Source organism: Betta splendens, chromosome 13, assembly GCF_900634795.4.
Source record: "Betta splendens chromosome 13, fBetSpl5.4, whole genome shotgun sequence".
In the NCBI taxonomy this organism is placed as follows: domain Eukaryota; kingdom Metazoa; phylum Chordata; class Actinopteri; order Anabantiformes; family Osphronemidae; genus Betta; species Betta splendens.
In genome coordinates, this window is record NC_040893.2 from 5,641,159 (window position 1) to 5,656,387 (window position 15,229).

General features: G+C 46.0%; 1 protein-coding gene across 3 annotated transcripts in view; it reads right to left on the minus strand.

Moving 5' to 3' along the window:
* The window catches only part of igsf9ba (immunoglobulin superfamily, member 9Ba), a 56,303-nt gene that overhangs the window by 18,325 nt on the left and 22,749 nt on the right, over positions 1-15,229 (minus strand). For all 3 annotated transcript variants that reach the window (XM_029172564.2, XM_029172565.2, XM_029172566.2), the window contains exons 4-7: positions 10,991-11,142; positions 4,599-4,716; positions 2,236-2,377; positions 613-758 (exon numbers count right to left, since the gene is read on the minus strand). In XM_029172564.2, coding sequence (XP_029028397.1) covers positions 613-758; positions 2,236-2,377; positions 4,599-4,716; positions 10,991-11,142 — 558 coding nt within the window. The remainder of the gene's footprint in view (positions 1-612; positions 759-2,235; positions 2,378-4,598; positions 4,717-10,990; positions 11,143-15,229) is intronic.

Consider the following 15,229-nt stretch of genomic DNA (forward strand, 5'->3'; position numbering starts at 1 on the left):
CTGTTTGTGATGAAATCAGCGCCTGCAGTGCCGTGGATCCCCCGACTGTAGCACAGTAATCAATGTCCAGCCGCAACTTTGCAGCAAATTAGCTAAACGAGCCGGGGCCGACGCTAAAATGAAACGTTGGACGCTCAGCGGTGGTGTTTGTCCGTCATCAGTCACAGGCGACGCGCTGGAACGGCCCGTTTCATTTAGCAGTTCAAAGAAGACGAGGAAAGATGGAGTCGGAGGACGAGCCGGGCTCCATCTTTGTGCACCGGAATCCAAACGGATGATGATTCAGTGATTAGCATCCTCTCAGGGCAGGGCCGCACTCGAGGAGGCGCGGTGAGAACAGCGCCGGGTGAGTCTCTGCTGCCTCTGTGCAACGCGTGACCTTGAAAGTCTTACTTTGCGTTGCAGTCACAGGGAAGCGCTGCCAAATAACACAGCGGCCTCTGACACAGGCAGCCTCCATACTGCTGCTGTTTCCTTCTCCACACACACACACACACACACACACACACACACACACACACACACACACACACACACACACACACACACACACACACACTCGGCTGGTTGCCGCCCCTCCCCCCGCCACTTTGTCGCCATGGTAACACTCACACTGAACAGTCAGGTAGGCTGATGCTGAGGGCGAGATGCCGAGGCTGTTGCTCGGACTGCAGGTGTACTTCCCGGCATCCTCCGGCTTGACCCGGAAGATGATGAGGGTGCCGTCGATGAGGATGCGCACTCGGAGCTTCAGATCACTGCAAGAAGACACAGAGGTTGTGTCAAACGGGAACAGGACGGGGCAGCCATCATTGGCTTTTCTTCTCCTCTTGGACTAAATTGCATGAAGGAACCATAAGAGAGCAGCAGAGAGTCAGAAGGCAGCCAGCACCGGGAGACATAAAGAAGCAGAATATAGAGCAGATATAGAGCCTCTTAAAAATAAAACACAAATATTCACTTCACTTCAACACTGACCACATCATAAAATGATGTTGAGTTCTACTTATATCAGTCAAAAAAACAACTGTGACCAATAACTATTATCTGTGTGTTAATTTATAACTGAAGTTTTTATATAACTGCATAAATATTTTAAACCAAAAACATCTGTGTACTTAATGACTAAAAAAAAAAACTACTAACTACTAGACTAATCACCACTTATTGACTCCAGGTAATGAGGTCTACACAGTAAATATATTACTATTACTATATATTTCTCTTTATTGCTTTGTGTAGGAAAATGTTAAATCATTGAGACAGTAATCATAAATAAATACAAGGACTAAAAACTGCATTCCAACTGTCTTAAGACCTAAAAATAGGAATAAATGTGCTGGAGCTCCAGGGGTTTCTGGGGTAGTGTCCAGTATTTCTAGATGGTTGCAGTACAAACAGACAGAGACGAGCAATGAGTCCTGTGAAAGAGAGTGCAGATCCTGCAATACTCAACATCTTGAGATTTAGTTTATCTCTTTCTCGTGTCTAATTACCACTACAGTATATGTTTTGGACCTACTGTACAAATAAAGGCGCTCGGGTAGAAAGAGTTCATGCAATTGTCTCAAGTGAAACCGATCTATGCCTAAAACTGAAGAGAAGAAAGAAAAATCCAGACTGATGCCCCGAAAGCTGTTTAAAATTAGATTGGACACTTCAGTGCACCTCCTTTACTAAAGTCCCTCAGGCGCTTGTTTTCAGTGCCAGTCAAAAATCCCATTCACCCGTTCCTCCCTCCCTCCCACTCGCTCTGTCTGTCACTCCTCCCCTGCAGAAACCCTCTCCGACTGTAAGAACCCGCTCTGGGGAGCTCGCCGAGGTCCTGGCCGGGCTTCAGATCATCGCTGCGTGAGAGGCACATGATGACACAGGGCCCGAGTCACGTGACGGCGTCATCCGAGTGCACTAACTGGGCTGGCGCGATGCAGACGGACCCCCACCAGGCTCGCTCCTACCGCCTCCAGGGCCGCAGCAGGACCGGGCGCGGGTGGGCCCCACGCACACACGCCACACGCCCTCACAGTCACTTAAGATACAGCACAGCACAGGGGCTCAGAGACGCACGACGTCATTCCCATCGCAAAGCTGAGGGATAAAAGCCCCGCGCAGCCGAACCGACTGAGCCCCTGAGCAAGGGGCCCTTAAGTCCTAACCTCATCCCGGCGCTTAACTGGGAAGTTCTCCCCAGCTGCTGCTGCTAAAGCACAGAAGTGAACTTGATCATAACTTTACTTCTTGAAGTAGACGTTGTCCTCCTCCCAGAACCAGGTGTAGGTCAGGTTGCCGGGATACGCCTCCGCTTGGCAGGTAAAGAGAGCGTTCTGGGATATGTTTACAGTGACGTTTTCCGGTGGTGACACGATGTATGGAGGCCCTGAGAGAGACACAAGGTTAAACTGGAACAGCACAGTCCTCGTTATGGGCTCCACCCAGTCAGGACAATTCTTCTGCATTTAAATCCATTACATAAGTATATACATATCCAGTGTATGAAGACATGTGTAAGCAGATATACAGTACGTGTGTACATATTTATTGTTGTGGCAATAATACAGTAATTAATATTAGAATGAGCAAGTTCTTTCCATAATAGTGTAAATCACACCTTAGTTTTATCTTCAATAAAAATGAAACAAATATAATTTTCACATTAGTTTTTATTAGTTTGGACTCTATACATACATAACTATGTGGATCTGCTCAGACTAAATGTAACGTTTGTTCCCTCCGTCTGCGGCACCTTCAGGTTTTGTTGTGTGTTCATGGTCCTGGCTCCTGTTTTTAATGTTTTGTGCATTATGTTTGCTCCAGAGCTCCTTGAGTCGCCTCGTTCCAGTATCGGCAGTGGAAACACACACAGCTGAGCTTCAACAGACCACTGCGAGGTTGACTTTAGGCAAAACACGTTTTTCAGCAATTAAAACTGAAAGAATGTCGTAAACAGGATCCAAGTGACAACTGAAGCATAAAACCTCCAGCGCGCAGGTCGTCAGTGCGTCGGCTCCATGCACAACACGCCGTGTATTATTTACAGTCTGATAAAATACAGCGAGCCGCCAGATAGTTTAACCTTAATAGTAGTCGGTGTTAAATCCCGTGCGTGCTTCACTTTGTAACCTCTTCGTCCCCTGAGGTACTTCACAGTGCGTTGGCTCTGAACTCTCAATAAAACAGCAGCAGCCATGAAAGGTAAGCTGTCTTTTGAGTGGGCCCAGACACAGGCCTCTGGGTTGTTTTCCTCCCAGCGTGCGCAGCGTTATGCATCAGGTGGGACTGTGGATGCCGGCGTGTGGGTGTCTCATATAACAATTAAAAACACATCACTGGAGTGAGAGCGCAACCGCTCACATATCTGCTGCTCACTGCTCTGGATCACGTCCTACGTCGTCTTCCAGCCTGTCACTTACTTAGCTTTTTACACAAGGTTTCTCCCTCAGTGTGTCCATCAAAGAAACTGAGTTGAGTTTACATTAGGATTGTGACATAACAGGTTCAGAGGGTTTAGACAATCCCACGTGTTTAGGTGTCTTTGCCATCTAAAGTCAGAAGATGTATTCATATAAAGGGTCCCTTTGATTTGCAGGAGGACACGAATGACCAGAGAGCTACTTCAACACGTCTGACAGAGTCTATGGAGCGGATCACTGCCCATTTGTACCGGTCCAGTCCTCAGAACCTGCCGTCACATGTCAAATGACCCAGTTTATTGATTTTAATGCAATGTGTTTTGGTATATATGTGTGTTTAAAGGAAAAAATATGTGTTTTTCTGGCATGCTCCCAATCACATTGAAGAAAATCTAAACAAACCTACAAAATATTCTGGGGATTCAGACCCAAACCTGTCTAGTCTTACTAGTGTATTCGCCGGTTTGCATCGCTGCACCACCACTGCTGCAGTGAGGAGTAGCAGAGCGAATGCCTGCGGTCTGGAGGCAGCTGCATCACACACCTAAGCGCTGCTCACGGGCCTTACTACGTTGAAATGAGTTTCTAAATCTGCGCTCGCCGTGTGTGTACAGTATTTGTGCGTGTATTTACTGTAGTGGGAGCGATGCTGCCTAGCCTGCATCACCCGTCCTATTAAAACAGACCCTCCACCAGAAAACGAGAGGCTGTGTTTCTCGTTAAATACCCCCCCCCACCGCCCAGCAGCCCTGCTCTATCAGGAGACTGAGAGGAACTGGAGGCTGCTATCACAACCATCTATCTGATCGGTGTCTAGCAGACAGCCTGGTTAATGGACCGGAGATAGACAGTGACATTCTCATAGACAGATCCTGCTGTACACACACACATGAGCAAACACCGGCCCCAGACTGAGTTATTGACTGGCTGATACAGACCCAGAAGGTATGTTACATACAGTACATCAGTACACCAGAGACTCTGCCTTTAAACCCTACTACAGTAAATGCCTTCCAGTATAAATAATGAAACTCAGCTACTTAATGATGCAAATGCGATATTAAGCCTCGGGGAGTAGGGAAAGTTCAAAATCTCTTGATCCGTGCAAATACAGAACATTTGTCAATTACACCTATTAATAGGCAGCGCGGCGGCGCGTCGGGGGAGTGCCCAGCGCGCGTACTGTACCTTGAACCAGCAGCCGGGTGGTGTGCAGCACCTCTCCCTGGTCGCTGTAGGCGCGGCACGTGTACGCGCCCCGGTCGTCTCGAGTGATGCCAAGAATGGTGAGACTGCCATCGTGGACCTGCGGGTGCAAGAGGAACAAAGTGAGGCTGGCGGGAGGTGAGGCATTTCTCTACTCACTAGTTTTGGCTTGTTGTTGGTAAATTTTGAATGAATATAAATGACTGTACAATGCGAAATATTATGTATAATAACCACCCGCACTGCTGAAGTAAGACCGTGGTGAGAATCTACACATCAAACACTTAAAAGTCACGAGTGTGTCGCGCTTTAATTATCTCCATGTCTGATGTGGTAACCGTGGAAACGTCCAACTCCACGTCCTTGTGTGCGGGCGCCGGCGAGAACCAATAGGCAGCGACGGAAACACATCAACCAAACCTAATAGAAATACCCTCATAAATTATGCAGCAGGTGTGCGAGAGGCTCTGTCCATTCAGGTCACACACAGCTGTAGTCTGTCCATTCATGCAGCCGAAGGGGGGGGGGGTGCTCCGCCTGCAAAATCGCTCCTATTCATCTGTCTCTCAACTGTTTCGCAGATGAGCGGCGCCGCTAGAAGACCAACGGGAGCAGTGCTGAACTTCTGTCAGTCTGTTGGCAAACTGTAGCATCCTCCTCATCGTCACCCAGATTGTCTAGCGCACAATAACACTTTGTGCGTCGCCGCAGCAACATGTGTGCCGCTCTGAGAGCTGGGGGAGTGTTAACCAAACACTGATGCGTCGCGAAGCATCAATTTGTTGCTCGCAAACCATTTGGACTGAGAAAAAAAAAACTTGAGACAGATTCAAAGTGATTAAAATTGCCTTTACTTTAATTACATGCTTCTAATATTAAATAGGGTCTGGATGATTTAGCAAAGACTCTGCTAGATCGGCCTCCCTCATGTATTAGCAACGACTACTTGGGTGAAAATGTCTGGGTTGTGATGCAGAAGTTGTAATGACATGTTACAGTAAGATACTTTTACTGATGTTTTGTTTTGTACCAACCTTTAAAAAACACCATTTCCCATGAGCCCTAGCTTTTACGCTAGCAGGCTAAATGTGAAGCAGCTTTGTCAGAACTCTCAGCACAGTAATGCAGCATGAGTGTTGATCAAGAGACACTGGCTAAATTACTGTAGCACTTTTTATTTATTTCCAGAATGGCAATAAAAGTATACTAGTTTACCTTTTAGCATCACAAATCCTAGATAATCTATGCCCGCTTGTCCGTTTGACTTGACAAGATTGTAGTTTTTCAGATGCTAAAAACTACAGTACTGCTAAACTTGCACTGGCTTGTGCTCAGATACAAAGTGAGCACGGGTCCCGCTTTGAGTCGGCCTTTTCACTGTTACATGACGTTCAGCTGCTGGACCAGTGCTGTAAGTCCGCTGCATTCACTGATACAAAAAAAAAATCTTAGAGAAGCTGCATGTCACGTTTTGTGTGTTCAAAGGGCTGAGCTTAGATATTAGCCAATAACTGGGCTGTGTGTAATAACACAGCAACACTGTGTCCAGACCACCGCTGCCGCTGCTGCTGCGACTCTCTGTGATCCTGGGATTTCGCGTTGCCGTTCATTTAAGTCTAAATCCAATCGGCGCTGAATCAAAACAGCAGACCGCCGGCGTGATTGTTCCAGACGCCCAGGACAGTGAACCTAACGGCATGTGATGATGCCTAATGGTCGCCGCTTGGGCGCTTTTTGTGCCTCGGCTGAACTTGATCCAAGGTGAGCGAGCGAGGATTAAAGAAACGGGCAAGCGGGGGGAGGGGGGGAGGCGGCCCACAGTGGATGAGGGGGAAAACGGGACAGACGCCGGAGATAAGACGAGGCACGAGATGAAGGCAGAATCTTAACACTAGAACTACTAAGGGACGTACACCTTTACATATACCCCTAACTACTGCTGGGTGATCACTTGTCCGCCACGCTCCAGCTGGCACCCTGCTAAGAGCCGCTTTTGATACGTAAAGAGGGCCATCACCGACGCACTCTGTGGGGTGGGATGCATGGGTTTGCTGACCCTGCTGCTGCCTGCAAGGCAGGAGCAGGGTTCCTACTCAGGTTCCTATGAGTCTATGAGTGACATCCACTGTTACAATGTTCCACCGCTATGTGCTTGGATTTACAACGTGAAAGGACGAGTGTCATTGTTGCGGTCTCACCGAAGGAAGCAATAAAAACATTAACAAGACAATAAAATAGTTTTGCTGCTTTGCTTATTTACAAAAAAACTAAATAAAGTTCACACATTATTTCACTGTAACGTTACTAAAAATTGCAGAAAAGACGACAGTACACCGCTCACCCATCTAGTTTTAACAAATGTGCAATTAAAAATATAATATAAACCAAAAAACGCTTGAAAGCGTTTCGGTTTTATATTCCATTTATTTCGTTATTTCCCCTTTCACCTGTACCACATAATAAGTCATTGCAGAGCTACAGCCATGTTTCACCAGCCGCTTTCGGCAGTGAGTCATAGACGGACGTTGTTCTGCCCGCTTTCATGTAGACACGGAACTCTTCACAGTTTTGTCAAACGTAATTTCGTTATTCATATACAACAACATGCAAATGCTAAAAATTACTGAAAAGATGACAGTACACCCATCTAGTTTGGGTGAACAGAAAACGCTTGAAAGCGTTTCCGTTTTATATTCCGTTTATTTGGTTATTACTCCTTTCACCTGTACCACATAAAGTCATTGCAGAGCTACAGCCATGTTCCTAGGAAGGCAACCAGCTGTTTATTTCGTTATTTCCTCTTTCATGTCCGTCTGGTGAATGAAAGTGGGCGTGGCCATCCACGTCCCAGAGCGGTGACACTGGGGGATGGGAAACACGCATCAACACGCAGGACAAAGATCTGCGTTTCTCTGCTGCTGCAGCCTCGGCTGCGTTGGGTTGTTAGTCTCCCTTTCACCTCTACCATATGAAATGTGTTCCTACGAAGTTGATCAGCCGCTTTCAGAATCAGAATCGTTTTTATTCACCGGGTTTATTTTTATTTACAAAATATAAACAGAAAACGCTTGAAACGTTTCCGTTTTATATTCCATTTATTTAATTATTTTTATTTACAAAAAAATCCCATACGCTTTGCACTGTAACGTCACTAAGAATTAGGAAAAAAGACAGTACACCCATCTAGTTTTAACAAATGTGCAATAAAAAATTTAAACAGAAAACGCTTGAAAGCGTTTCTGTTTTATATTTCCGTTTATTTCGTTATTTTCCCTTTCACCTGTACCACATAAAGTCATTGCAGAGCTACAGCCATTTTCCCAAGAGGTTCACCAGCCGCTTTCAGCGTGACACACGCATGGACGTTGTTCTGCCCGCTTTCATGTAGACACAAAACTCATCAAAGTAAAAGAGCTCAGAGCAGCATTTGCAATTACATGTATATTAATAACGAAATAAACGGAATGTAAAGTAAAATGCTTTATAGAGTTTGGTGTCTACATGAAACCGGCTGGTCAACTTTGTCAACATGTGGCTCCAGTAAGTGGGGGAATAACGGCCCAAAGCAACAGGCTGAAAGAGGAGGCTGTGGCAGAGGAACACAGGTCTTTGTCCTGTATGTTGATGCGCCCAGCCCCCACAGTCAGCGCTTACCTTTGCTACGGGACTGATAGCCCCGCCCACTTTTATTTATCAGACAGATATGAAAGTGGGTATAACGAAATAAACGGGATGTAATGTAAAACGCTTTCAAGAATTTTGTCTACATCAAAGCGGGCAAATCACATGTGAACGTTTTAATTTTTTTGTAAATAAAATAATGTTTGCCCAGTTCAAACCTGGCGAATAAAAACGATTCTGATAGCAGCTCAAGATCAACTTAGCAGGAACACATTTCATGTGGTACAGGTGAAAGGGACACTAACAACCCAACGCAGCCGAGGCTGCAGCAGCAGAGAAACGCAGATCTTTGTCCTGCGTGTTGATGAGCGTTTCCCCTTCCCCCAGTGTCCCCGCTCTGTTACGTGATGGCCACGCCCACTTTCATTCAACAGACGGACATGAAAGAGGGAATAACGAAATAAACATCTGGTTAACTTTGTAGGAACATGGTTGTAGCTCTGCAATGACTTTATGTGTTACAGGTGAAAGCAGTAATAACGAAATAAATGGAATATAAAAAACGCTTTCAAGCGTTTTCTGTTTATATTTTTTATTGCACATTTGTTAAAACTTGATGGGTGTACTGTCATCTTTTCTGTAATTTTTGATGACGTTACAGTGCAAACAATATTTGAACTATTTTTTTTTTGTAAATAAACAAAGCTTCGCCACATTTGAGAAGGATCTGAAACTGTCTTATTGTAATATTGATGATGATATCTTATTGCTTCCTTCGGTGAGACCGCAACAATGACACTCGTCCTTTCACGTTGTAAATCCAAACACATAGCGGTGGAACATTGTAACAGTGGATGTCACTCATAGACTCATAGGAACTGTGCAGCCTTGCAGACAGGAGCAGGGTCAGCGAGCCCACGCAACCCACCACCTAGAGTGCGTCAGTGATGGCCCTCTTTACCTAACAAAGGCAGCTGTTCACAGATGATTCAGGGTCTCAGCTAGCCGAGCAGATCATTTGACCACCTTCTAGTAGGAATGGGTATATTTAGAAAACCCAGTAGTTCTAGTGTTAATTTCTGTCACACGCGCTTCACTGACACATCCACAGAGACCGACGGAGGGATGCGGAGCGGCGGGAGGCCGCTCTTCCTCGCCTGCTCACAGCCTTTTGTGTGTGTGATTTAAAGTACCCTTTGGAGAACCCCCTAGAACCACACGCTGGGTGCTGTCCTCCGCTGTACAGCTCTTTTATTGCTGCTTTTCTTGTGTGCGACGAGGGGAAGGGGGGGGGGTTGTCTTGTTGCTAACCCCGTCTGTCACATTCCTCCCTTTCTCCAAGATGTCTCCGTGGATCTGAGCATGTGGGTGAGCAAATATGCCCTAATGCTCACTCACACACACACACACACACACACACACACACACACACACACACACACACACACACACACACACACACACACACACACACACTCTTGACACAGGAAGGAGCTTTCCCAAGCACCAGGCTGCAGAGAAATGGATGCTGAGAGTCAATGAATGCGCCGCGTTTGATATTTCTCCGTCTCCAGCAGTGAAGCTAGTAAACTTTGGCTCTCACTAGCGATTTTCATTTAGTGTAACATTCATATTAGGGCTAATGTAATATTGATGCAGGAGGAGGAGATTAATAATGCATCACAATGTTGTCTAACCATTTACCGAGGGGGGAGAGGCTGGTGTTAAAAGGAGGCAAGTGGGAAAAAAAGGGAAAAGAAAGAGGCAGAAGGTGTCTTAACAGACACGTCTGCACGCTGCAGCTGGAAAGAGGTGAAAACGCCCGCAGCAGACTGCGATATCACTAACATCTGAGCCTGTGAAGGCAAGCGGAAAAGGAGGGAGGGAGGCAGCCACATTCAAAGAACGAAACATCCTCTAATGCTCTAGTACTCGCTTTACGTAATCAACTCTCTGCCGCGTTCAAAGCGTTCCGGCAATTCTCCCTGCGACAAGGAGCCGTGATTGAAGGTTTTCCGCTCACCTTGACCTCCCTTCTCTTTAGAATTGCAATATTGCCTCCCAGATGTGAGCGCGCCGCGTTCGGCTGTCAGCCAGGCGCGGAGGTGGGGAGAGCGCCTGTTACTGTCAACTGACAGCGTTTGGAACTAAGCCACGTTTGTCCCGTGGCTGCGCGGCCCCGTCATCCTGTGGAGGTTCCGGTGCCTCGGACTCGCGTGCGATGGATCGGTGACGCGGTGCTGACACGCCTTCGATTCTGCGCGAACCCGATATTTCGGCGTTGATGGTTTATGCTGAGACATTAAGCTGAGGCGTTCCAGCGGCATCGAACCCCGCGGCTGCTGCGCCAGAAATATCCCGTCATGACATCAGGCCGTCTACATTGAGCTGTTTATCCACGTGGTTGAAAATCTAGCATCACCAGACAATAAAGGGGGGCTCAGCAGTGTGGGATGCGCTGCCAGGAGCCTTAAAGTTGGTAAAGTGACTCAAAGAGGCTTCTTATTTCACTGACGACAGTTTCTGGATGAAACACATGAGTGTGTGTTAAACATGACATCACTTCTCAATAGATTTTACGCATTAAAGTGAATAGAGCACAGAAATACAGCATCACTCTGACATGAGCCACAGTCCATAACATCCTTTGGTCCAGATGGGATCAGTGGATGGCACCATCTGTGCACAAACCCTGCTTCTATTTTCGAACACAATCGTAAATCTGACTTTCGGGCGTTGTGCCTTTTTCTTACCGAATATTTTGCGTTGGTTGCGAGCTCCTCCCCCTCCCTCAGCCAGCTGATCATTGGTTTTGGATTTCCCTGGGCAGAGCAGCTAAGCAGAGTGCTTCCCCCTTCCTTCGCCTCCACATATTGTGGCGGCGTCGCTGTGAACGAGGGTGGGGCTGCGGAAAGAGCACACAAACACATCATTACGACCATGCAGCTCAAAACTGTCAGACGTCACACTCTATGAATGAGAGAACGAGGCCAAATCTTGCTAATGTTTTGAGTCCATCCCTTTAATGCAAACGCGTTTGGAGTGACCGGCTTCATGATGGAAGATTCTCAGCCAGATGCCTGGGTTCTCCTCCACTTCACACAACAATATAAACCTTACACTGCTAAACATCAGCTAATGTGAGAACTTTGGCCTGCTCCCATTAGCTTTAGCCACAGCGACGGTAAATAACACAGGGTTCACTGGCAACTGGACTTGCTGCTTCTCTTCTTGAAGGCGTAGCTGCTCCTAAAGAAAGAAAGCAAATCCAGTTTCCATGGAAGTGAACCTTCAGCGTAGACATCCACCACAGTCCTACAATAACTCAAACTTCATTAACGTTAGAATTTCCCTTTGCAATGTCATGTATGTAACAAATGCATGATGTCCAGTACAGTAATGGAGGTTTACAGCAACACCACAAAGTCCCTTAAAGGGTTTCTAGATATAGTGAAAGACACTGTACAGCCTAAGGTGAGTTTGGACTGTTTGAATTTCCACTGTGTTGTGCATTTTAGAAAGGAGTTTAGACAGAACGCTCTTTGCTGTCTCCCCTGCATGCAGCAACAGCCCTGAAAGAGCCACCTCAGCTACTGGACATCACCAACATGTCCACCTGATGTTCCTGAGCCCCGGCGACAGCCACAAGGGACCCCTTCCCCATCCAACGGCGGCATCTCCACAGCCAGCTGCTTGCTCAGCTTCAGACAATGTTCTGATTAGAAAAAGTGCCACCATGTGTAGTTACAGAGGAAAAAACAGGCACCACTATACAAGTGGGTCAGCGCGTGCCGCTGGGAGTGCTGCCATGCTTCAGACAGCTCACGAGCACCTGGCATGGAGAAAACAAAATGCCCAATTAGCACATTTAGACATCTGCCCGTCCATACTGCCCCTCGCTCCCGAACACTCATTACATCGCATGATACAGTAGATTAATGGAGATCCTAATAAAATGCATGAGTGCTTTATGCATCCCAAGCTCGTACTGTTGATGGGTCAACGACTGCATTAAACGGATCATGATGCACCATTTTAGTTACCAACAACAAACTTTCTGCTCTTTGCACTTATTTGATTGAAATGCAGACTCTCATCAACAGATATGATGAATGTGATGATATAAGATAATAAGATGAATGATATCATGTCTGTATTTTCCATGTACTGAAAGTGCTCAGCAGTGTTGGCCCCTTTATGGAATCATAGAAACAAACGCGGTCCACTTGGGCCAAAACATGATCTCATACTTGGCTTAAAAGCCTTGACATGAACACGTGGAATGTACAAATTTAACACAGGCAACTTGGCTTTCGGTCAACAACTCACATGATGATGTGGCAGCAGAAGAGTGAATGAGGTGAGTAATTATAGTTACTGAGGGGAGGCACAGGTGAAAAAAGTACACAGGTCAAACCAGGAAAACGGTGACTGGAGGGGGCAGGAAGTGGGTGTGGCTAGAACAAGGGGCGTGGCTGGAGTAATTGAAGCAGAAAAACAGGGCAAGATAAGAGTGCTGGAACATTGTTGAACAGAAGATCTTCCAGCTTCCCGGAATCAATTTCAGCAGTAACAACTATTTCAGAAGACATTGTGCAAAATCATGCATTTGGATAACACTTGAGAGATGCAGAGGCTGTACACACACAATGCTCCACAACTCCTCAGTAGAATTTATAGAAAAGTACAGAAATGAGGCATAAAAGTTCTGGAAGAAAATGTTATGAGCTGATGATGAGACTAAAATTAACTTCTAGCAAAGTGATGATAAGGTCAGAGCTAATGACCCACAAAAAAGCTCATCCGTGAGTAGTGTCATGGCTGCTTCAAAGTCCTTTCTAAATCGTCTGTATTGATGCCATTATTCACAATGATACAGTTGCAGGGGGATGAATTTAAAATTGTACGGAAAGTTTTTAATTCATAGAGAAAGAATATTATCTAGACCACAAAGACAACAACACTGGCAGTAAAACTCACTCACTCACTCACTCACTCACTCACTCACTCACTCACTCACTCACTCACTCACTCACTCACTCACTCACTCACTCTTGCTGAGGGCATGCTCGAGCCTATCCCAACTGTCAATCCATCACAGGGCCACATATATAGACATGCCATCAGTCACCCTCTCACATCTACAGGCAATTTAGAATCTCCAATCAACCTGACATGTGTTCGAACTGTGGGGGGAAACCAGAGAAAACCCAAGCACACACAGGGAGATCCCATAGAAAATGAGAAAACTGTCAATGTCACAACATAGATCTGAGTGTTTGATCTCAAAACATTCAGAGAAGAATATATATGTTTTATATATTAGATATTAAATATGTAGTTGAATGCAGCAGCTAAAGGCCAACTCACGAAGAGAACATCAAGGACCTTGAAGCAAATGTGTCACCTCACGCCACCTCCAGCACCTTCATCTTTACACCAGCAGATAAAGGAGAATGGACCAGAACCACGTACACACTAATGGTTTCTAGCTATCCACTAACTACACAGCGGCAACTGATGGTGACGGTGCACCTATTTATACCAGCTGATGCACCAACTTGAAGCGCATCCAGGATACTTGTGCTGTCATTAATTTCAGTCCTAATTCCCATTTTTCCCAAGGGACTGAGCATCACTTGACAGGAAATAGGAGGCGCACGTTGCAGCGACGGGCATCAGGTACGTTGGTCAACCTGGGAGCTGCTCGTCACAGAGGAATCGTCAACACTGCTGGGAAACCTGGGAGTTGCTCCACAAAAAAAAAGTAAGCTGAGCGTCAGATCCTTGGCCTACTTACTGCAGCTCTTCATCAATTATATACATTAAAACATGCCTGCAGAGCCCGCGCTCCCACCGTTCTCCTCCGCAGACCACACAGCGCATGGGCAGAATGCCCGGCACCGAGCCGATCTGAAAGGCTCGCGTCGACTGCTCGTCGCTCGCTAAATCAAGAGTGTGTCCGCATAATTTCACTCCCTCGCTCGCCCGTTCTTTCTTCGCCTCTGCTCCTGTGAGAATACCGCTACACAGAGAACACATTTTTCATTGATTTCACATCATGAGCCTCAAACGTTTCAGCGTGAACTATTAAACTGAGAAGAAAGAAGCACTAACGGAGACCCCCCACCCCCCAACCCAAGGTCAGCGTCAAGGTACTCCACAGATTCTGGGTTAGAATACGTTGTAATTAAAACAAGAAAAACACAAGTTCCTTTCCTTTGCAAAGACGGTGAATTTGTGGATTTGCACCTGAACACATTCAAGGTACAGTAGAAAAAGATTAACGATATTTCCATATCAGCAACTTGTAAGTGGTCGGGTCATCAAGAAATTGATTGTATGATTACACACTCGGTTGGGAAAGAATTAAAGCGCTGTGTCCTGATACAGCTAAATGTGGTTTAATTATCCAGAACAACAGTGTTGTTGAGGTTTATCAGAAATTCAAACCATCACAATGAGTCCGATGGAGGGAGCGTCATTATTTGGGGCAAAGGGGAGAACGAGTCAACCTAATAATGAAAGGCTAGTTTCGGGCAGGACACTGCAGAACTATGAGTCTAAACCCAAAAAATGAGTTTAATGCACAACTGTTTTTGACTTTGCTGAAGATGAGATGGCACTGCATGAACTATTTCCACATCAAAACATGATTTTTTTCATCCATATGCTAATCGTGACCTATATTTCTAGAATTTTCCCTGACAGAGCTTGTGAGTTACACCAAAGCACATTATGACTGTGATGTATTTAACAGCTCTGTCCACTGGGCGCCACATGGGTTCGTTCCAAGTGGGTATTTGTGGGCAAACTGGGGACATACGCAAAAAAAACATTATTTGTTAATTAAAAGGTGCACCTTAAGGATTGTTCACACGAGCCCATGTTAAAGTTGCACTGGACCCATTAGTGACAGATAAGATCCGAATAAACAGACCTAATGGTCATATGAGCTGACATTCAGGCAAAAACCATATGCCAGCCCATCA